Genomic DNA, 24,254 nt, shown 5'->3' on the forward strand with positions numbered 1-24,254 from the left:
CTGTGCCCGCCTGGATGGGCCGCCTATAGAAAAAAGAGGATGAGAGGTCCATTCGAGTCGGCGTCAGACGGTTTTACCAATCAGTCGACGACCAGTCAGGTGGTGACGGCTTTGAGAGTCAGTTGGCGTCAGACGGCTTTCCAGACAGTTGACCGATCAGTCAGTTGGCGATGGTCAGTTTTGTGACAGTCAGACGGCTTGAGGAGTCAGTCGGACCAGTCAGATTGAGAGTCAGTTGGCGACGGTCAGTTTTGTGACAGTCAGTCAGTTGACCCAGTCAGTTGATGACAGCCTCAGCACCTCACAGCACCTCAGCACTTCACAGTTCCTCACAGCTCCTTACAGCTGTCCATCGGTTGTGGCTTCTGGTAGCTCCTGGCGGTGGGTGACACTCGGACCGTTGATGCTCCTGCTCGAGACCTGCTCTTGGCGTACCTGATTTTTGGCATCCCTGGTTCCTGGGTGCTGGCAACAGACAAGGCACGCTCACACATTTCAGGACGTTTTTATTTGACGTACGACTTCTATTTGGTGAGCGAGATGATTTATCTTCCCCCCTGAATGATCTGCTGGGTACCCTTATCTGTGTTTAATTGTTAAGTAAGTCAATCCCAGATAAGCATCTGCTCTTTGTCCCTTTTCTATCAGTGCCTGATTGATTATTTATTTGCTTGCGAATATTTTGATTGCTTCGAATTAACTTATTTTTACCTCACGAAAATAAAGTTCTTTCTATTTATTTATTTTCTTATCAATAAATTCCTTTGTTGACATTCCAACCTGTCCGTGCTTGTCCTTTCCTTCCATTGATCCAGCATTGTCCGAACCTAGATAGACTGGGAGGTAATTACCATACAAATTGACCTGTAATAGTCGGCACGTACCAGCAGTTAAACGCTCGGCCACCATAATTAAGATCTAATCAAGGTAAGATTGGTGCTTTGCCGAGGGCGCGCTCTCCGTTTAGGAAACCACGTGACCTCGAGTTAAACGGCAAAATTAGCAGTGGACACTGGAACTCGTGGTTAGCTGAGTGTCGTTTGTGGTTCTAAAGCAACCCACCATACCACGAAGTTAATCGCGAGCGGTGGCCCCAGGTCCGGCTCTAATGAGGACAAACGGGAATTAAACCCCCTTAAAATACACTCGGTACCCGTGGCTGTAACAATATATTGTTACGATTGTGGAGGTAGATGGAGGATTTTAGTAGGAAAGTTAGGATTGAATAGAGTTGTTTGCTCCGTGGACGTTTAGGAGACATCTCGATGGAATTAAGTAGGAAAACTGTCAGCTAAAGTGTTACGTGTTACCACACGGGGGGGGGGGGCTAATACGGTGTGAGATAGGGATTAAGAATAAGTTTCCCTGAGTGTGTGATTGCCCTCTTATAACCTATTCCTATGTTTTTGCATTTACAAGCGAGCCAAATGTGCCGAGCAGGCAGAAGCCCCGCCTCCATCGGTGATGGTGGGAGAAGTCACGCCCCTGAGTCTGATGATTGATGGGCGGAACGTCAGAAACTAGACAAACGTGCGGAGAGAGTGGAGGCCCCACCTTCCTGGGTTTTGTGCGAGAAAGCCACACCCCGGAGGAGGAAACGGGGGTTCAGTGTGACGTCAGTCAGAGTTGAGAGATTGGGAGGAATGCACGAGGTCAGTGTAAAGAGGGCAATTGTCGTCTTGGGAGGAACGTGGCAAGGTCGGAGGATCTCGCTTTGCTCTCTTCTCGGCACGACGAATGGCTTTCGTTGGTTACATGAAGAAGACTGCATAATTCTCGTATTCATGCTGAGGAAATTTGGCCCGCATACAGAGCAAGATGCTGGCCATTGACTCTTGGCTGGTCGTTTGGGACGGGTATCGAGGTCTCGTGTGTATGTCACCGAAGTGGACAGCACAATTCTGCATAGAGCGTATCGACAGGCGTGATAGACAAGCAGCTGCATGGGGTGTCTGGGCCTTTGTGTTGAATACCGCTCACGAATTGCCTGACGAACGTTCCCGCTGCGAGAGAGCAACTTATGAATACAGACCCAATGAGAACCATTACCATCATTATCTTATAAATTCATAATAATATTCTTTGTACTTTGGACAACTTTTAAATTAATGTCAGACAAATAACTACATTGTAGTTTTTCACAATATTTTTCAAGTTCTATATTTGATGTTGGTTTTGTTTTTTGAAATTCTTTAAGCCATTTATCAATGCTTATTTATTGATTGGAAAGATATAATCCATTTCCTCTTCGTTTTACACGAGTTTGTGTGAGAGAAGAAAGCATATCTCAAAGTAACAATTTTGCTTTGTCAGGTAGGCTTTCAATTTTTTGACAACTACAATTACACCACTTCTATTAATTTCCTTCTCCATCTCTTTGTTATGTCTGTCCATCTCTTTTTGAGCTTGTAGTTGAGCCTTCCTTTCAATGGCTTTTTTTTTACCGCCGTGGAAATACCTGCCAATAAAAGAGGGAGGAATATAATAAATCTTCCACTTGTTTCCCTTTTTGCATATTTCTTCAACATAGGTTTTGACATTTTGACTTTAAGTAGAAATATATATTTCTTTAAATATTTAAGTAGAAGTTGAAGTGTAATATATATATATATATATATATATATATATATATATATATATATATATATATATATATATATATATATATATATATGACGCAAATTTGGGGAAAGGGCTGGTCCATGGGGAACGATCCCTCTAACTGTGACAGTGCTGCCTTGACAAATCTGGGCAGTAGGGGAGAATGTGGAAGACTTAGGTCATTGTGGGTACAGTGGAAAAGCCAGTAGTTGTTGTGGATGTTGCCATCCCCAAGAATGATAACAGGAACATTGCAGTAACAGACATGCACTTGGGCCAAATAAATATATTGTCATTTACACCCCCCCCCACCCCCATAAACTGCTTTGACCACAAAACACAACTATAGCTGAGGTGGAGACTGAACACGGCAGAGATTAACTCAGTGAATGACTGCTTGCACCGTAGGCAATGTAATTGCTGAAAGCATCTTGTTGAGAATGCCCTTTGCATTCCAAACGAGGTCGAATCCATGTCTGCTATTCACATTGTAACTACAACAATTTATTCCAGGGATTTCCAAACCGAACCTGACTGATGTGACCAGATGGTGGGAAACCACAATGCGCACACAGTTCTTTATGGAATAGAATTATGTAAAACCTACATGTCAGACAGGCACAAAGAACGAGATATCATTGAGTACACAATGATCATGCTCAACAATTCCACCCCCACACAAACCAGTCGCACGCACACAACAAATCTGGCAAGTGAGGGGCATTGCATTGGTGGGTGAGTAGGGAGCAGCCAGAGCTGAGCTTGAACAGATCCCAGGCAGATGAGTGTCCCTACGCTGTGGAAATGTTTTGAAATAAATATTCAAAAAGTTACATGATTGAAAATAATTCCTGACAGATCATTTGCCATTTTCAGCAGAGTAGATTAACCTCTCCGATTTATTCTATCATTATGACATCAGATTGGCAAGATGGTATTTTGCTCTGAAATGTATAACAGGAAGTGAACTATATTGCATTTAAATAATGTGGTGCGTAATAAATTGTTTCTGTTCTTTGGAGGTAAATAGAAATAGTTGGCTCCATTGTGGATTTATTTTTGAAATAAAATATTCTTGCATCATTGTGCAAATTACTATTTTGATGCAGGCAAACAACATTATGGAAATGGAAAATAATAGTATAATCATGGCATTATTTGGCTCCATTGTGGATTTATTTTTGAAATAAAATATTCTTGCATCATTGTGCAAGTTACTATTCTGATGCAGACAAACAACATTATGGAAATGGAAAATAATAGTGTAATAATGGCATTATTTGGCTGCATTGCATAAGGAATGTGTTCAACACAGTTACATTGACCTTCAGTTATGGCCTGTTAGAAGCTGGCTCTCCCTCCCACATTGTGAGAAGTTAACATTGTTTGTTTGCTGAACATCGAGAATGTCATCTTTTGGAAGGAAGACCACTTGGTATGATGTTGCAGCTCATGTTGGAACCAAGTTTATTTTCATAACGAGTTATACATGTTCCTGGAAACCCAGCTTGGATGCAAAATTTGGTGGAGATTGGGCCAGCAGTATTATTTATTATAATAATAATAATAATAATAATAATAATAATTTTCCCCTATAATTTTCAGATGTACATGCATGCCTCCACCACACTGCCAACAATATCTTCTTCTTCTTCTTCTTCTTTCGGCTGCTCCCGTTCGGGGTCGCCACAGCGGATCATCCGTATGATCCACATAGTGATTTGGCACATGTTTTACGCCGGATGCCCTTCCTGACGCAACCCTGGTCACCTCTTACGACACAGGGATATGGTACACCTATTTTTTAACCAGGGTATACACCGGCCCAGTATACTGGTACTCATTTCGCCGACCTCGGAAGGATGACAGGCTGAGTCAACCCCCTGGTGTATTAATTCAGTGGCCCAACGGGGCTTGAACTCAGGACCTTTTGGATCCCAAGCCGCTGCCCTAACCATTGCGCCAACACCAGGATACACTGCCAACTATATATATATATATATGTATATATATATATATATATATATATGTATATATATATATGTATATATGTATATATATATGTATATATATATATGTATATATGTATATATATATATGTATATATGTATATATGTATATATATATATATATATATATATATATATATATATATATATATATATATATATATATATATATATATACACATACACATGCTTGCCTTGTTTTATATAGTAGGATGTGTTTCGGCATTGTATGTAAGGGCATAGCCAAAGGTGTATGTGGCCTAGTACTAATTAAGCTGGCATGTTAGAGCGCTCTGATTAAATGCTTTGCTTTGCAAATGCTTTGTACTTAACTTTGCTTTGGGAAAATGCATGTAGTAGGGCACAGGAGCATTGGCCTTAGAAGGAGGGGAGTAGTGGCATGTACAGTTTAGTACATACATCTGTGTGCCAATTTATATTTTACTCTGATTTCCACCCCAACTTCGTGTTTCCAGATGCTTGAATTTCAGAGTTCAAACCGACGGTCTCATTACCATAGATCTTACTGACCCAGTAGTTGAAGATTTGGGTCAACCAACAAAAGTTAGAGCGGAACAAGAAGAGCAAAATGAGGATGCAGCATTTGTATCGCCTTGGGGAGAGATGTCTGATTTTGTTCACAAGGTGAGATCTACATCAAGCCCCCTCTTTCCTTTTTATCAAGTCTCCCATGTATCAGTTCACATCTTTCTATTTTCTGCTCTATTTGGTTTTGTTTGTTACTTGTGAAATCGAAGATTTGCAAGTATAGTAGTTTTCCGAGTACGTTTATTTGTCTCTCTGTTTGTTTGTCTGTCTGTAGGTTGCAATTCTAGACTAAAGGCCCAGTCACACCTTGACGTTTTAGCCAGCTTATGCCGATTTTTGGAAAATTTGTCTAAAACGCTGGTACACGTTGAATACGTTATGGGTAAGTTTTGATAACATTGAGAGCATGCTGAAAAACACTGTCATACGTCGTTGTACGCTGGCTTTAAACGTTGTACTTTTCGGTTGTCCTCAAATTTTCCATGCTTGAAATTTTAAGACTTATGCCAGCGTATGACTCACACGTTCCGCATAACGCTGGCCATAAGTTGTAGGCATGTCACGCGATCGTTGACACATGTTACTTGTAAGTTACTCATAAGTCGAAACACATCAAGGTAATGGTTAGCGTCAGTGTTCCAGACTTCCTGGTTTTATTTTTTTAATTTTTTTTTTCTTCCTTCCTTCGGTATGATGGTGATTTTGCCACTTCGGTTTCTAGTGCGGTTATAATATAATATAATTAATAGGCTCCCGCTCAACAATTTAAATCATAACCGCACTGTACACTGAACACCGTCATACCAAAGAAAAAAAACAAAAAACTGGGAGTCTGGAACACTGACGCTAACCATTACCTTGACGTGTTTTGACTTATGAGCACCTTACAAATAACGTATGTCTGTGTGTCAATGATCGCGAAACGTGAGTACAACTTGTTCCCATCGCATGCGGAGCGTGTGTCATACGGCAAGTACGTCGTAAAATTTTCAACATGTTTAAAATTACAAGACGTACTCCACTTAATACGACATATGATAGCGTACTTTTGCGTTCTATTCATGTATACCAAACTTACCCATACCGTATTCGACGTGCGCCAACGTTTTAGACGCATTTTTCAGAGGTCGGCATATGCTGACAAGATTGCCAAGGTCTGACTGCGATGTTGACACTTCCATTTCTGCAGTGGTTATGATTTGAATCGTTGTGTGGCAGCCTTTTCATAACCTACGCCACGTCATCGTCGGCGATGCGTGCAACGTGCTATGCCTAAGTTAGACTATCGTTGGGCATAGGTTGTGAAGGCCGACAACAGGTTCAGCATTCGTTGGTATAAGTTATCTATAACACAACGAAACGTTCTGTGTCCGTTTCTAATACGTTATGCATAAGACCAAGTCGTTATGAATATGTCCAAATCTTTAAAAAAAACATCAAAAGTTCAACGTAAGCCAGCGTTTTACATACATTTTAATACGTTGCCATTGCTGGCTAAAACGTCAAGGTGTCGGGCCTGAAGGCCCGGTCACACCTTGACGTTTTAGCCAACGTATGCTGATTTTTGAATTTTTTTTCTAAAACGCTGGCACACGTTGAATACGTTATGGGTAAGTTTTGATGACGTTGAGAGCACGCTGAAAAACACTGCCATACGTCGTTGTACGTTGGCTTTAAACGTTGTACTTTTTGGTTGTCCTCAAATTTTTGCATGCTTGAAATTTCACGACATATGCCGGCGTATGACTCACACGTTCCGCTACGCTGGCCACAAGTTGTATGCACGGTCTGCGATCGTTGACAGACGTCAACACATGCTACTTGTAAGTTAATCATAAGTTGAGACACGCCGAGGTAATGTTTAGCGTACCCGAAACTTATTTCTAACCTATGATTAACGTGTTGTTGGCAGGTTACGCGATCGTTGCCACACATCGACAGACGTTACTTTTAAGTTACTCATAGGCTGAAAGACGTCTGTATAATGGATCGTCCTTGCGTCAGCGTCCACGGCCACGGCCAGGACACTTATTTGCAGTATTCTTCAAACTTTTCTTCGGCATGACGAGGATGTTCACACTTCGATGTCTAGCTTGGCTATGATTCCAATTGTCCATCGGCAGCGTCTATTTAAAATAGTCGAGTTTGAGCGTTTTAACACGTTCAGAAGAAACGCTTCAAATTTCAAAACCCCAGCGTCAAAAAACAAAGGCGAGTGACAGCAATTTAAATCGTTCATTGTAAACAATGAAAATAGCTGAGTGGTACCGTTTAAAAGTCGTTGAGTGTAAAAAAAAATCCAATTGTTGAGTGCAAGCGTCTACTTTCAATAGTGGGGTTTGAGCGATTTAGCACGTTCAATAGAAACTATTAAAATTTCCGAGCGCCAGCGTCAAAAAACAAAGGCGAGTGACAGCAATTTAAATCGTTCATTGTAAACAATGAAAATAGCTGAGTGGTACCGTTTAAAAGTTGTTGAGTGTAAAAAAAAAAATCCAATTGTTGAGCGCAACCGTCTACTTTCAATAGTGGAGATGCAGCCATTGAAATCGCTGAGTGGCAGCCTATGAATAGCAAACCCCACGTCACCGGCAAAGATAAACTGCCGCACGATATGGATAAGTTAGGCTATCGTTGGGCATAGTTTGTGAACGCCGGCTACACGATAATTATTCGTTGGTATATCGTATCTATAAGTTATCGAAGCGCTCTATGCACATTATTAGTTCATTGTGCATTTGTCCAACCCGTTATGAATAGACCTAAATCGTAAAAACAAGCCATAGCTCATTGTTGAAAAAGCCCCATAAAAAATTAGCCGCGAAGAACTTCGAACAATGGTGCAAAGATGTCTCCTACCCGTGGACACGTGGACGCAAGGAGGATCCATCATAACCCACAACCTCCCCCTCACACTCACCTGCTACTGCCAACATGAACAAACTACTACTAATACTGATACTGAAACTGATACTGATACTGTAACTGCTGACATGGACATCGACTCAAAAAGGACTCGAAAACACTGTTGGGTTCCCCTTTTATGAGCAGCATTTTTATATACCAATTCCCAAAATCGCTGGGAACACGTCTTTATATGGCAGTTGTAAGTTAGAAACACGTTAATTTTTTTTATTGTCGACCGGAAGACGTCATTGGAATACGTCTACATACGTCGATGTGTGTTGGGACTACGTAAACAATTGGTTCAAAGCACGTCAAACATAAGTTAGAAATAAGTTTCGCGTAAAAAAGACATTACCGCGACGTGTTTCGACTTATGAGTAGCTTATAAGTAGCGTTTGTGGACGTGTGTAAGCGTCCACATATCGTGTGTAAAACTTATCCCCATCGCATGCGGAACGTGTGTCATACGCAGAGTACGTCGTAAAATTTTGAACATGTTTAAAATTTCTTGACGTACTCTACTTACTACGACGTATGATAGCGTACTTTAGCATTCTACTCACGTATACCAAACTTACTCATACCGTATTTGACGTGCCCCAACGTTTTAGACACATTTTTCTTAGGTCGGCATACGCTGGCAAGATCGCCAAGGTGTGACCGCGATGTTGACACTTCCATTTCTACGGCAGTTATGATTCGAATCGTTGTACGTCAGCCTTTTAATAGGCTACGTCACGACATCGTCGGAGATGCGTGCAACGCGCTATGCCGAAGTTAGACTATCGTTGGGCATCGGTTGTGTAGGCCGACAACAGGTTCAGCATTCGTTGGTATAAGTTATCTATAACACAACGAAACGTTCTGTGTCCGTTACCAATGCGTTATACATAAGACCAAGTCGCTATGAATACGTCCGAATCTTTAAAAAAAACCATTAAAAGTTCAACGTAAGCCAGCGTTTTACATACATTTTAATACGTTGCCATCGCTGGCTAAAACGTCAAGGTGTGACCGGGCCTTTAAGCTTCACAATACTTCACCAATTGGTGGAGCTTGTCAAAAGCTAGAAGCTTATTGTTTTTGTGGTCAACAGGTCAAAATAGCAAAGGTGAAGTTCACACAACATCTTCCATTTTCATCTGATTAACTTGACATCTGTACAGTAGTGAGTGAGGTGCAAGAGTACGAGTCCTGGAGGAAATTTATTGATTGAGACGTGACAACGAATCAAATCATTGTAATATGAAAGTCAAAGCACTTTCAAGGGATTTCCATGAACTCTGAAGGATATAACAATACTTATTACAATGGGAAAAATCAAATCCATCTTCCTGTATAGCCTAATCAATAATCAGTGTGACTCTCCCTCGTTTTGCCTTGAAAACTGTCTTAACTCCAATTGGGATTGATTTAATCAGTTTATGGATTATGTTTGAGTCGATCTTTTCCCAACAGTGTTGTAATGCACTCCAGAGCATAGTCAGACTGCTCACACATTTTATCTTTCTCTAAAGTGTATTCACCCTTCATTACCCGCACACATGAAGCAAAAAGCAGGGCTAAGCAATTGATTCATATCCGTCTGTCTGTTTGTCATATCAGTTTATGATCGAGTAACAACTTATTTACATTGAATGTTATATTTTGAACACTAATCGGAACATGGATAGGAAGACAAGTCTTACCGTACTTTGTGTCTGAATTCGTCCTGATCGCATAGAGGAGCGAGATAATTTTTAAGCTGTGTAACCACTTCATATTTGGTATGTCCATCTGTCAAAAATATTTTTTAAGCGATGCAGACGCTGAATTGACACAAGGGGGAGCTCTAGCTGCCTAGCATCACGAGAAGGAAATGTCAAACTGCACTGCTTCCTTCGGACACGGGTGCGTAAAAAAAAAACAAACAAACAAAAAAACTTTTTTCCTTAACATCCCTGCCTGGTGGCAGTCAAACAAAATTGAAAACCATTCCAAACAGGAACCGTACTATTTTTAAGGATGTCATAAAGGACGAACAACAGGCCCGAATAAGGCCTCAAAGAAAATGTTGAGTTTCTGGTAACCCAACCTACCCCAATAATTCCTGCTGGGCTAATTTGTAAGATATATATTTTTTATTTTTTGCGAGGGTCGACTTCTGGGCAGCCATTTTATGTCCGTTGTGCATGGCATTACTCTGTGCTATTGTTTACTGCTGTGGTCTCGACAGAGAAAATCAGCGGCTCTTTATTTCAGTTAAGGTGTCAAAGTTTTATCGATATTTTAAAAACATTGCACAACCCACCTGCGACACATGGATGGTGTCTTGTTCAGTGTCAGAAAATGGACTCTGGATAGACATTCCAGACCTTGACAGAAGTCATGGCTGCCGTGCAGACATTTGGTGTTCGCGTCTTTTCACTTAAAGTGCCGATGTGGTCACCAAGACACACAAGTTGTCAGACCCATGAGGTCTGCATTTGCCATACTTATGTCTGGCAATAAATGGCGACCACGAAAAAAAAAACGAAAAGGGATGTTGTGAAGAAGTCGAAGAAGAATATGAAGAAGACGCTTATTGTGAACATAGGTCTAAAATCGAAAACGAAATGTAAATATTCGTTTTTAATTTTAAAATACAGAACTGAATTTCTTGAAAATTGTTTTAAAGCCAATTTTGTTACAAAGTAAGAAAAATTGCAAGATCTTATGATTACAGTATCTCAGTTTCATGTGTGCCTTTTAATAGATGGTACTGCACTTTGTTGGGGGAGGGGCCTGTTTATACCCTACAAACAGTATACACCCTTTATTTTATACCAGTAAATACCACCTGTCACTTGCTGACAGGAATACAGGGGAGGAGGGGTGGGAGTAGAGGGGGAGCAGGGGGTGGGGGAGTGGGGGAAGCAGAGGGGTGAGGGGAAAGGGAGGAGGGAGAGGCAGGAGGAGGTGAAGAAGGGGGCAAAGGGGAGGGGAAGAAGAGAAGGGGTTATCTCGGGAGGGGGGGTTGGGGTGTATAACAATTGCGATGTTGCCGGATTATGCAGATTAAATTAAAAGTGCATTAGTTGGAGGTGGGGGGGGGGGCGAGTTGAAGTTCATTTTGAGGACTATATACTCCATGGATGCCCCCAAATGGCATAATCTAGGATTTTTATCAAACAGGAAGGGTCTAATGGCTGGATATACAAGATTTTCAGGGATGGTGAATGAAAGATGAGTATTCCTCAATTCCTTCACATGTTCATGAGGTGCTGTGTTTATCACTGCTGAGACCAACCTCAATGTTAAGGAAACCTTGCAGAGAAACTAAATTGGTGCCATTTAATCCGCTGACTTGTGTACACAAAACTGTTTTACCCCTAATTTGGTTTCTCACGATGGACATGTAAAAATTGATGATTCTATATCTTTTCAACTTTCAACATACACGTACTGGATGGAAAGATGTAGAATCTGAAATACTGTACTGTTTCCATTTAAACACGTCAAAAAAAAATGGAAAATAATCCTACCTACCTATCCCATTCATTGAGCAGCATGTTACCAGAAACCCAACATTTTCTTTTTTGGGCCAAACTAATGTAATGTGTTTTGATAAGGTGATGTAACAGGCACTGCTGAACATGGCAGTAAAATCTGGAATGAATGTTTATGACTTTTACAATCTTTATCTTATTGAAATCAAATTGTATACTTGGAACACTGTAGACCACAAATCGCCCGTCATATTACTTTCAATAACCTCCAGTTTTTCAGAATGTAATTGAGTTTATATAATGGTTCAATGGGGGTGGTGTATAAGGGTGGTTTTTGGGACTGCTGGACTTGTTCAAGAGCACTACACTTTCAGATTTTTAATGTTTTTTTTTCAATGATTGTTGAAATCATTATTTTATTAAAATTGAAGTAACATGCTGTGGGTGTATTGTGTTCTCTGAACTCCCTAATATAGTCTATGAAGACAAAGTATCAGTCATTCATAACTATAGTAAACTACAGTAGATATCTGCAATCACAAAGCCGGGGGAGGCTTACCCTTGGCGATCGCCTGTGACTTACCCTTGTCCCGCAATCCAATGATGTGTATGTATTTTTTCAGACCAACATAGGACCGTGACCTTCTACATTTAGGGATAGAGTGTAAATTAAGGAAATGTGTCTCCATCTACAATCTATCCAAAAAGCTCAACAGCATGAAAATCGGAGGAAAATTATTCAGGCTTCGATCAAAAAGGTGCTTTTTTGTTTATTAGATCACAATCTGAAAAAAGTAGGTTATGGGTGCACAACTTTATGGGCAGGTTTTGGGGTGGGGGGGGGTGCCAAGGACCAATTGATTAGATTTTGGTGAAGATCCGCAGCAGGATCTTCCCCACGTAAACTGTTCAGCCTGGCGGAGGTATGTGCTCTACCTGGTGGAAGGTGTGGGCAGATGTCTGTCATGAGTTCATGCTCGACCGAGTGCCATTCTAGTTTATTTTGATTTCGCAAGTATTGTGCTGTACACAACATTTCTTGTTTGTTTATTTGTTCATTCATTTCTTCATTCAGTCGTTCTTCCTGCTTTTGTTTTTGTTTCTCCCTAGCTTCTGAGCAGTTTGGAGAAAATTTTGGAAAAACACTTGGGAGACAGGATTAAACGACTGCGAAGGTAACTGTTTTTATTTCAAATTATTTTTGGCCGTTGTTGATAACTACAGTGGAAAGATTATTTTCTTGTTCCCTCTTTATTTTATTTTATTTATTTATTCATTTTAAAATCTTCTCTTCACTTTTTGTTCATTTATTTTATTCTCGCTTTGTCTCTCTGTCATGATATTGTTACGGTTGTGGAAATTCGCATTACACCATAAAGAGTCCTCAGGTGATATATATCGGTAAGTTCATGTGTAGTTACCCCAAACCCGTTGTATAGAGGGAATATGTGTGATTCATCCGGGCTGCGACGCTTTGAGTTAGCCATTTTTCTTTCTCTATTGTTATTTTCGACCATGAAGCCGCCAACAACGCAAACAGCCACTACCTTTACCTTCACAACTCCATCCCGCAAACATCGCTTCACCGCCATTCCCAAACGATGCCCGCCAACCACCAAACCACCACAGAAACCCCCCACCACCTTCGCCTATCTCCTTCTCCAACCATCGACCACACCACCAGTCAACACCAAGCGTCGTCCTGTCCAGGGCCCGTTCAGCAATTGGTGCCGAACGCATCGAGCCGCGAGCGCGAATGGCGGCCTTTCCGAGGGAGAAATTTGGATCAGGAAGGCTTCACTCCCCCTTTTTCTCCATCCAATGGACGAGCGTCGGGCGGTATGGCCCCGCCTCCAAGCGCGATGAACGTGGATTCTTTATGAGAGGAATTCGGGTCAAAAGGGCTTCACGCCCCCTTTTTGCCGCACCAATGGCTGACCAGAGGGTGGTGTGGCCCCGTCTCCAATCGCGTTTTATTCCTGAAATTTGCATATAGGCTCCTCCTGCAGCCTATAAAGACTCGAGCATAAGGCGACTCGAAGAGTTCGCGCGGTTGAGTTGCAGGCAGCTGGTCGGGGCAAGTGAAGAGTTCAAGTTCCAGTCAAGTGAAGACGGCGGTCAGCAACGAGGTTGCGGTGTGGGGGTCGCACGTCTCGTCGCTGGTGTCGTCTCGTCGGGGGGTCCAAGCCAGCCAGCCATTCCCCTCTCCCTGAGCATCAGCAATTCCCACCCCCCCATCTGCGCTGAGATAGTGCCGGGGGCCCCGTTCCTCCCCCACCCTAAACGTGGTGCCAACAAAACTGCTTGCGCGGAGCACGCCGGAGAGGGCTCGCCGACCACGCCAGGGGCACGGAGTCGGGGCGCAGCTGCGCGAACATTGCGGCTTGCCCGCCATCGCGTCATGAGGACGCGGGTAAGACCTTCTCGGTCTCGTGGATCTGGCCGCTCCTCCAGGATCCACGCACATTTGGTCCACGGACCTGTCTGCCTCCTTGCCTGTGAGGGTGGCTTTCTTGCCTTTGCTTTTGGTATGAGTGATGTGGCGCCGAGTCCCAACAAGTAGAACTGTATAAGTGTTGTAAATAATTGCCCTTTTGTTTGGTCGTATTGCATTTGCTTTTGTTGCATCTTGTCTTGACTGTAATATACGTGCCTTCCGTGTTTCCGTAATAAATGTGCATTGCTTGTTGAACTGTTTCCCGCTTTGCTTCGTCTCCTTCCTTTTATTGAATCTCTATCTTGCATCACGTAAGGGATTCGTAGTGGGTTTCAACATCCCGGTAATTAATCGGAACCATCAAGGCTGACGATAACTCCGCTCGGTTATCCCTGAAATACGGAACGAACCGCTTAAGCGGTTCGTGTCCGGAGTCGGCCTGTGGCGTGGTACAACTCCTCGGTACGCTACTCGCGCAAGTACTTAGGTAAATCGACCATTCGGCGATTGGATCCTATTTCGTGCGGGTAGAATGCGGACTGAGTTGTGGTGAGGTTAAACCCCCACCTGTGACTGGCTCCGGGCGGTAGTTTCCGGAGGGTCACGACTGAATTGTCCGTTCCGGTGGGCGAGGCGGCCGCTTTTGGCTACACGCGGTCGATCGCACACCGGCGGGCGCGAATTCGCAACAATATAATTGTTGAAAAACAGAGACAGACAGACAACAAGCCATTAAATACGGTGAAAACTGAATTGTCACATTGCACAACAGGATGTATCCCATGGATAGATTGTAATGTTAAGTAATCTATGCATATTGTATACCACCCCTCCCTCTTCCATCTCCAGGTGCTGCACGATATCATCGCTGGGCACCAAAATCTTCGGTGCCCGGCGATGACACGTACCCAAAGTGCGTACTCGGTTTTAACTCCGTTTGTTTTCTTATTTGTTTGTTTGTCCGGGCGATATGTGAGCCATCCTTTGAGTTAGGAAGCTGAAATTTGGGCACAAGTGCCTTGGCAAAAACATTGTTTAAATTTTTTTTAATATATTGATCAATTAATTGATTAATGACTTTATTATTATTGAATTATTAATTATATATTTTCTTTCTTATCTGGCCAACATGTCGGGCACATTTTGAGCGAGGAAGCTGATATATGGACATGACGGTGATCAAGTGATTTGGCTATCAAGAGTATTTTTGATTTATTGATTAATCATACTATGAAAACATGTGCTGTTAAATATTTACAGATGTACTCTGAAATAGGAAGGCTACAGAGGGGTGGGTGGGACTATGACTGTCAATGAGCCTGATGGGGGCAGGGCCGCTAGACACACTTTCCCAAGGGCCAATCAAACCAATATGGATGTGTTTAATGGTGGAATATTATCAGGGTTGTGTGTGTATAAAGTACGTACTATGAAACAGGTACCGCAAGGAATGAGAGTATTCCGTCTGTAAAGTACATAATACACATGCATGAACTATTGGGGATGCCTCTTCGTTCTGGTTGTATTTCCCCCCCCCCCCCATGGAAATCTGGGGCCAAATCTTCCCCACTCTTCCCTGCTGCCCAGATTCATCAGGGAAGTGTGGTCACAATCATAGCACCAATCGGTCCTCACGAACCGGCCCATTCCCTCCACCCACTCCTCTTCCTCCCACTTCTTCCACCCACCACAACATCTCGGATGTGAGGAATCTCTGGTTTGCCCCTCTGAGGTCGAGTCTCAGTGCTGCTGCCATGTTCGTGCAGGGCCGGCACAGGGCCAAGCGACAGCATGAACACACACATAGTTCTATAAAGTATGTATTATTTAGAATGGTAGATCGTCTATAAAGTATGTGCAGTACCAATACACTGTGAGCATGCCTATAAGGTTTGTACGACAACATTTATAAATCCGTAGTGGAACATAGTTATCAAAGCTACTGTTGTCATGTACCCTTGGCAAAACACTTTAGAACCAGAAATTACTGTTGCATAAATTTAGTCACTTAATTAGCTTTAGCAAAGATTGTACTCCACCTCAAATTCCCCTTCTGTACCTATATCATTCCACCCCCCAAAAGGGGGAGGGGAGGGCTGCTCGTATTTGATGGAACACAAATACTAAGAAGAAAAAAAGAATTCTGTGCAATAACGATGAAGTTCTCCAGCGTGTAAACACATTTCTAAAAAAAAAAAAAAAGAAGTAAATAAACAAGTAATAAAATCATTTGTATGAGAGCAAATTACATGAAGTGAAACTTCCCGTCTAACAATCATGCGGACTGCTGGACCAATGGAGGTCAGGACATTACGAGCAGGTTGAACTGACCAACTGGCGTGTGTGTGTGTGTGTGTGTGTGTGTGTGTGTGTGTGTGTGTGTGTGTGTGTGTGTGTGTGTGTGTGTGTGACCATTTTTCTAAGATATGGCCAAAGGGATCTTCATTGGACTTTCAGAGGTTCATCATTGATTTGCCACGGAGTGTTTTACGTCAAATAAAAAAGTTTTATAAATTAAAAAAGTTGAATTTTTGGGGGATTTATTTATTTGATAATTCTGTAGTGCCTAAGCTTTTGTAGCTATGTGAAAGGTAATATTATATGATCCCTGAGCTCATTCTTTAGTGGGTGTAGGGAAGTGTTTTAGGTCCCCACATGAAAATAGTGGAAAAAACAAAACAAAATGTGGAATCTTCAAAATGCCAATCCGATGAGAACAGCACCCGGCAATGTCAGGTACCTTTTCTAGTAATAAATAAATGTATATATATCTGGTGCTCAAAAGACTAACTAATAAGGGAGCACACATACTTAATAAAGGAATAAACTAAATAACTAACTCCCTCTCCATTGGCATCAATATAATGAGAACGGCACTCAGTAAACCACATCCCTCCACCAGGCTGAACCATTTACGTTTTGTATCCTACTGATAGTCCGGACCTTAACTAAAGTCTAATCGGCTTGTTCTTGTCACCTTCCCAATTCATCCTCCAATTTTTGTCATAATCTGTCCACAACTTTTTGAAATACTGTATCATGCTCCATATTGTTTTTTTTGGCCCCATCTCCCAATGGTGAAGAATCACTTAAAAAATTCTCGAATCCGGATCTTCACCAACATGAATTGATTCGTCCTTGGCACATACCATACCCAACATGTCCACCAACTTTCGTTTAAATCCGTCAATAACTTTTTGAGATGTCCTACTCACAGACAGACAGGGGTGAAAATGAAATGGGTGACGGCTTGAACGACCGCTGCTTGAGCTGATTTCCACTCTGATATCCTGTTCGCTCTGCACGTCTTCCCATACCATAGGTCAAGCTGAGAACTGATCGTGCAAGATTAAGGACACGATCTGGCACAGTGTCAGAATGCAGAGTAGAGGAATCAAGACAGTGAGCAGTAGTGAACAAAGACCAAGATCAGAGCCAAGAGAGTAGAGCGACGAGGCAGGGAAGTCTCCTTTCATGTGTATGCACATGGCTTGTGTTGGAATTTGGGTCTGCACCCCAGCATGCGGTTGGTCCATTCATCAGCTGTGCCACCACGCGAAGACTACGATGGGATAAAGCATTCCGCTCATGTCCTGGGGCTCAGTTATAGCACACTTTATTGCTGGGTGCGCTTTCCTCCTTGCAGATAGCCCTTGGGGTAACATCAAAGCCATGTGTGGCGCATTCATTTGCCCATTGTCACTCACCTCAGGCCCTCCAACTGGCCTGTAGACGGGAGGTTTTATACAATACAGTATGTCCTTACCCTATGTTATTCTATGTTGGATACTCACTGCCTCCTGAGCACACATATTATGTATATCTTGCCTCTGACATGTCCCTACTGCAAGTGTAAATCGAACCTTTGTGACACACATGCTCTGTACTACTCTTGACACATTCTAGCTTTGCACATCCTCCCTCTCCCCCCTTTCCACATAACAATGTCTAATGTTATCAACCTTTGTCTCAACATAATTTTTTCTTCTTTAAAAAAATAAACAACAAAAACCGGTTGTGGTTACTTTTCTAAACTACATAGTAAAGCTTTGTTAATCTATGATGAGTACCCCACATCATGAAACAGCTGGGTACCTTGAATCTCAGGATAAAAATTGACTGTTTTAAGAAAGCAACATACTTGAGTCCTCACATGCTTGTGTACTTTGCCTCTTTCCCACAGGTTACCTCCTCTGTTGAGAGGTGGTCCATGGGATCCCTACCTATGTTTGTCAGATGGGCGCCTCGTACAATATGATGTTCAATGTTCCCTTTGGAATTCTCACTCTGGCCTGCAGCAGGTTGATATTCTTCGAAGCCAACAATATGGTTCTATGCTGCTGCTTGATCGGGATTTGAGTGAGGCTCAACTTTTCCCGTGCTCTTCTTTATCTTTTTGTTTGTTTTGTTGCTTTCTTTGATTTCTTCTCCTAAACTTTTTTTTTTTTTGCTCATTCTTTCTCTAATTCGACCTCCCAATAAATCTTGATTTCCGCTTCGTGTATTGCGACATTGTGAAATTTGTGACAAGTCCGCATTGCCAAACTATTTAATTAATACGATCCTTTAACCAAATGTAGTTTGTTGCTGCGTGTAACACTTTTGCATAAATTGAATGCTAGTTCCTGGCGCCTCTGCAAAAGAACAACTTTTGATGTAATTTCCTGTCGGGAAAACTGTTTTTCCATATTGAAACGTCTTCCTTATGTTTACTTTGTCACCCCCCTCAGATCTGGCAGAGAGTGACCTGGCATACACAGATGCAATAACAGGAGACGGCTGTTTTGAATATCATGACAAAGATGTTTTGGTACTTGGTGGTGGAGATGGTGCTATTTTGAACCATCTCAGGAAGAAGGAAGCAAGATTTATCACCATGTTGGAAATATCCTCATTTGTCCTGCGGCCAGCTTACCTTCTTCCGATGTACTCTTTATATCTCCTCTGGTCAATTAGTTTTAACTCCCCAAACTATAGCAACTGTGTTTGTTTGTTTTGTTGTTCCGTTTGTCTGATTGGAACTGACACTTTCATTTCATTTTCTTCTTTCCTGTTGTTTACTTTTTATCTTGCCAAAACGAAGTTTTTGCAAGATATGTTAGTCAGCTTGTATGTTTTTTTATTTTTTTATTTTTATTTTTATTTTTGTTTGTTTGTTTGTTTGTTTGTTTGTCTGTAATCACGTATAAAAAATTCTGCAGAGCACAGTTATCATTGGAAATTTTTGTAACTTCGCATATCAGAGGCCTATAGAGGTCCCTTTCAGCGCACAAAATTTTGAAGGTCGAGGTCAAAGGTCAAGGTCACTTTGTCGCAAATCAGGTGAGTCGACGAAACCCTTATTTTTTGAGTAATTTTGATCGGATCATCTTCAAACTTCATGGGAATATAGTTTATGGTCTGGCACTCAGCTGATTAATTTTTGGTGGCGATTGGCCTTGACTTTCATATGTTTTTTTATTTTTTATTTTTGTCTGTAATACGTATAAATCATTCTGCAGAGCACAGTTATCATTGGAAATTTTTGTAACTTCGCATATCAGAGGCCTATAGAGGTCCCTTTCAGCGCATAAAATTTTGAAGGTCAAGGTCAAAGGTCAAGGTCACTTTGTCACAAATCAGGGGAGTCGACGAAACCCTTATTTTTTGAGTAATTTTAATTGAATCGTCTCCAAACTTCAGGGGAATATAGTTCATGGTCTGGCGCTCAGCTGATTAGTTTTTGGTGGCGATTGGCCTTGACCTTCATGGTTAGCGCCTGAGGTCAAACATATTTGACCCCAAGGTCAAATTTTCAAGTTTTAGGAACCATATCGTGTAGTACCTCAAATTGAACACCTCGATGAGTGCTTTCTAGATATGTCAAGCTTGAGACATTATGACGTCATTTGGTGACGTTATGAGGCAAAAGCATATTTTTCATGGTTACTCTGTAGAACGATTCTCATCGGAATCTCTCGTAGGCAGATATTCCTCAAGGAGTCGCTCCTGGTGGATAGCAGCTCTGTTCACCTCAGTGTGACCTTAAAGAAGTCACACGTGGTCACCTTTTGGCAAGATACGGGTCACCCTGCGGGTGACAGTGGTTTTCCTTTTTCTTTTTTTCTTTCTTATAAATTGTATTTACATAAAAAAGGCCTTTTGAGTTTTATGATCATTCTGGATGGGATAATTTTTTAAGTGATTCTTCACCATTGAGAGATAGGGCAAAACCGATATAGAGCATGATATCTGAAAAAGTTGTTGATGGATTCGGATGAAACTTGGTGGACATGTGAGGTGCACGACGAGGAAGAATTGATTCAATTTCTGTGAAGATCTGGATCTGGATACGAGAATTTTTTGTGTTTTAAAGTGATTCTTCACCATTGAGAGATGGGGCCAAAAATGATATAGTAGTGTTTTGCATGATATCTCAAAAATGTATTGGGCCCGATATGTTCTCGTGCATCAGGCATTATGTGGCGGAGGTATATGCTCTACCAGGTGCCCTTCCAGTTTGAGATGTGTGACATTTGCTTCACAAATGTCAGCAAACTCTACTCTAGTATCTAAATGTCACGCATTTATATTTAGCATCTGCTTTCCATTATAACCAAAGTTATATACCACATCTAATATGTTGGCAATGTCTGGGTAGTTAATGTAACAGAGCAAAGGCCCACTTATGAAAGGAGGCAAAATATTTTGTTGATGCACTTTATTGCAGATACGACAGCAGGTCCCGAACCCCTTCCATATATGACAGTGCATCGCTTCCTGCCACCACACCTAAATGGCAGTTTTTGTGGGGATTTTACTTCAGAACTCGATCTCATACAGAGGCACTTTAATGATTAATTATCCACTGAGCTGTGCTAACCCTTGATATTTTCACATTGATGCAGAAGTGATGTTGGCATGCCGTACTCACCTCCGTGGTGCTTGTGAAGATTCACTCGACAAACTGAAGGGAAAAGGATATGAGGTGAGAACAAGTAAGAGAAACAAAAAATTGTAGAAACCTTTCTCACAAATCATCACTTCATGGTAGTTCGATGATTATGTGGTTAACTGTCCGCTTGATTTGTGCATTTCTCTTGAGTGGTTGTTCCTTATTTTACAGCAGGATAAGGCAACACAGGAAACTTCTAATTATCCCATGTGCGAAGCAATGAGCGGGGTTAGGCAATTGGTTCACTTTGTCTGTATGTCGACAGACTTCAGTCTATGATCGAGGAACTACTTGATTTCAATTGAATTTTCTATTTTGAATACTTGAGAACACGAATCACAACATGAATGGGAATACAAACCTGCAGTTTAGCAGTATGTTGGCTCTGAATTTGGCAAATTGCATGGAATCTCGTCTTGAGCGTAGCCCAGAGAGGACCAAGATAATTTTTTTTTTTTTTTTTTTTTTACTATGTCTGCCTGTCTGGCAGCCAAACAAAATTGAAAATCATTCCAAACAAGAAACTTACTGTTTTTAGAGATGCCAAAAAGGACACAAACAAGCATGAATAACTAATTGAACGTGTTAAATAAGGTGGTGTAAAAGACTTTGCATCAACGATGGTAAATTTCCGGGAGAAAAAAAAAAAAAAAAATATATATATATATATATATATATATTTATGGTCATTAAAGCCTTTAATTTATTTTAATTGAATTTTATGTTTGTACACTGTAGAACAGAAATCGCCTTCTTGTCACTTCCAAAAACCCCGAGTGTAGAAGTACTTGGACAAATGTTTTAGCCATTTTACACTATCTCGACCAATCAAATGTACCGCTCGTGCTCTCAGCGTTGGAATTTAGAGATTCGGCCAAAATGGCAGCTCGTAGGAAATGTAGATTGTGCTCGGGACCAGCTCCATGTTCTTTTTCTCAATACTGCATGGGGTAATGTGAGGCACATCCATGTAAGTAATGTATTCATGTGAGGGACACATCAGCCATTTTGGAGTTAATGCCAAATAGCACTATTTTAACCCTTACCCTATCATCCGAGCCTATCATCATAATATCGTTAAAAATGTCGCTTTCATCACTCCTCCTCACAGGGCCTCATGTGTTCTCTGAACTCTAGTTATAAATCTTAAAAAAAATAGTTTATTTATTCTTTATTTTATTTGAACGGAGGGCAGCACTTTCATTTTTGAGGTGGGCCATTATATGCTGGTCGGATATCCTGGATTCTCCGAAAGACACGCATGCGCATCTATAGTAAACCCTCAGATATCTTGGGGGTTACGTTCCTTGAAAAATAAAATAAAATAAAATTGCGACAGTGGAAACCAAAGGCTAATGGGGAAAAGGTGGTTTCGGTTCTTGGGCTTCAAGAAAATATTGAGGAAGGTCGGTGACAGCCAGAAATAAACGCATTACAATTGAAATAAATATAAAGCATGTTGACATTGAAATAAATTTGTAAATAAAATAAACAAAAACACAATACTTTTACCTTTTAAATTTATTCCAAAACGGTGAGGTGGGCAAAACAAATACCACTAACCTTTTAAATTGGTAGTTAATTCGCCATGGACAAAAGAAGAAGAGTTAACGTTTTGGGCTTTACCATTCATCAGAACAGAGAAAGAGGGCTCGTGCAAAGAAAAGATCTGCTCACATCTGGAATAGATGGCTTAAATAGATGCTGGGTGGGAACGGAGCTTTCGTGTAGATCAAAATGTAGCTAGGCGTGGTGAGCAGGATTTACGGCACACCCATTGGTGCACACCCATTACCTCCAGGGCTGCCACTACCAACACGAGTTCACAATCGTGAACATGCTGGCGTAACCTCTCAGATGACACACGCCGTGGAGCTTCTGCACTCAACATTGGAGCTGGAGTTTCTGGTTGCACTTTCAAAGCGCTACCGTGCACTGGATGTCCGATTGTTGTTTCACATGAGTGGAATGTCAGGGCTTTGCACAAGATGTTCATGGTGATTGGCGCACATTTGTGCTTCATGCTACTGATATCTGAACGTCCAGGTGTGAAATGCCCGCCACCAGTACACTGTGCCATTGCTTCCACTGCTCCAAAGACGACAGCGGGCACTCGTTTACGATTGTGTGGTGATTGTGGTCGAGACTGTGGTTGAGGCATCGTGGTTCGTACTGTGGTTGAGGCATCTTGGTGTTTGAGCAATGGCGATTGTGTATAGTGAGCTTGTTTAATGTTCTGATAATGTGTAGTGATAATAAAGGTGTCTTAATGCCATGTGATGATTGTGGCATAGAGTGTAGTGAAGGGTGAAGCTATGTGTCAGTTCGATTCTGACACGTAATTCAACCCGGGATTTGGCGCATATGCAAATTAGCTACGCGCTGAGTGTGCATGGTCATGTGAGAGAGATTCATGTGCAGAGAAGAAAGTGGGGAAGAAATGGGGGAAAAGTCTACCTAATCCCCCACAAAGCATATTGACCCATAAAGCCCGACCCGACCAATAAAGCCCATTACAAAAAGGGAAGGACCCTATTTGAAATGAATGTAATAACAAAATAACTAACTTGGGAACCACTAAAAATAGTTTATTTAATATTTATTTATTTATTTAAAAAATATTGAATTTTTATTTATTTATTAAAAAAATTGAAAAAAAAGTTTATTTTTTAAAAAATTGACCCGACCGATAAAGCCCATTACAAAAAGGGAAGGGCCCTATTTGAAATGAATGTAATAACAAAATAACTAACTTGGGAACCACTATATGTTGTGTCATTGCCTCGGGTATTGACGATTTTGCAGAGCTGTCACAATATCATGGGATGCTGCAAAATCCAACAATTTTTGGTGTTGAAAATAACTTCGGTTTCGTGGTCAGGCATGATGGTCAGTTTATTCTGCTCTGCTGAATGGTGACATAAGATCTGTGGCTACATGCCGGTCTAGTTCCTCATGAATACCCCTCTTTGCTGAAATGGTTGTCTTTCTGAGCTTTAGTCTTGACCAATTACTCCAATATTGTTGTGCTTGCATTTTTGTGCATTGCAGTTTTAGGATTTTTGTGACTGGATTCTCCTAACTCTGCATCCCGATCTTTTGCCTTTTTCAGATTGTTGTTGGTGACTGTGTGCCAGTCATGCATAAATATGTGCAAGAGGATCGAAAGTTTGATTACGTCATCAATGATCTCACAGCCGTACCCCTGTCTAGTTCCCCCCACGGTGTGTCAATCTGTCTGTGTGTGTTTGTTAATGGCATCAGCATTAGTAGATCTTGTGGTGCTTTTTGCATTAAATACGTGGACTTGAGTCAACAATGCAGATGGGATTTTAACCTAGGTTCCCAGC

General features: G+C 41.5%; 1 protein-coding gene across 1 annotated transcript in view; it reads left to right on the forward strand.

Moving 5' to 3' along the window:
- Positions 1-24,254, forward strand: part of SMS (spermine synthase) — a 57,379-nt gene that overhangs the window by 11,836 nt on the left and 21,289 nt on the right. The window contains exons 3-8 of the mRNA XM_085848378.1: positions 5,087-5,255; positions 12,644-12,708; positions 18,154-18,329; positions 18,701-18,855; positions 20,848-20,937; positions 24,017-24,128. Coding sequence (XP_085704504.1) covers positions 5,087-5,255; positions 12,644-12,708; positions 18,154-18,329; positions 18,701-18,855; positions 20,848-20,937; positions 24,017-24,128 — 767 coding nt within the window. The remainder of the gene's footprint in view (positions 1-5,086; positions 5,256-12,643; positions 12,709-18,153; positions 18,330-18,700; positions 18,856-20,847; positions 20,938-24,016; positions 24,129-24,254) is intronic.

This window comes from Eptatretus burgeri, chromosome 12, assembly GCF_056783735.1.
Source record: "Eptatretus burgeri isolate ZD-2024b chromosome 12, Ebu_testis_v1, whole genome shotgun sequence".
Lineage (NCBI taxonomy): Eukaryota > Metazoa > Chordata > Myxini > Myxiniformes > Myxinidae > Eptatretus > Eptatretus burgeri.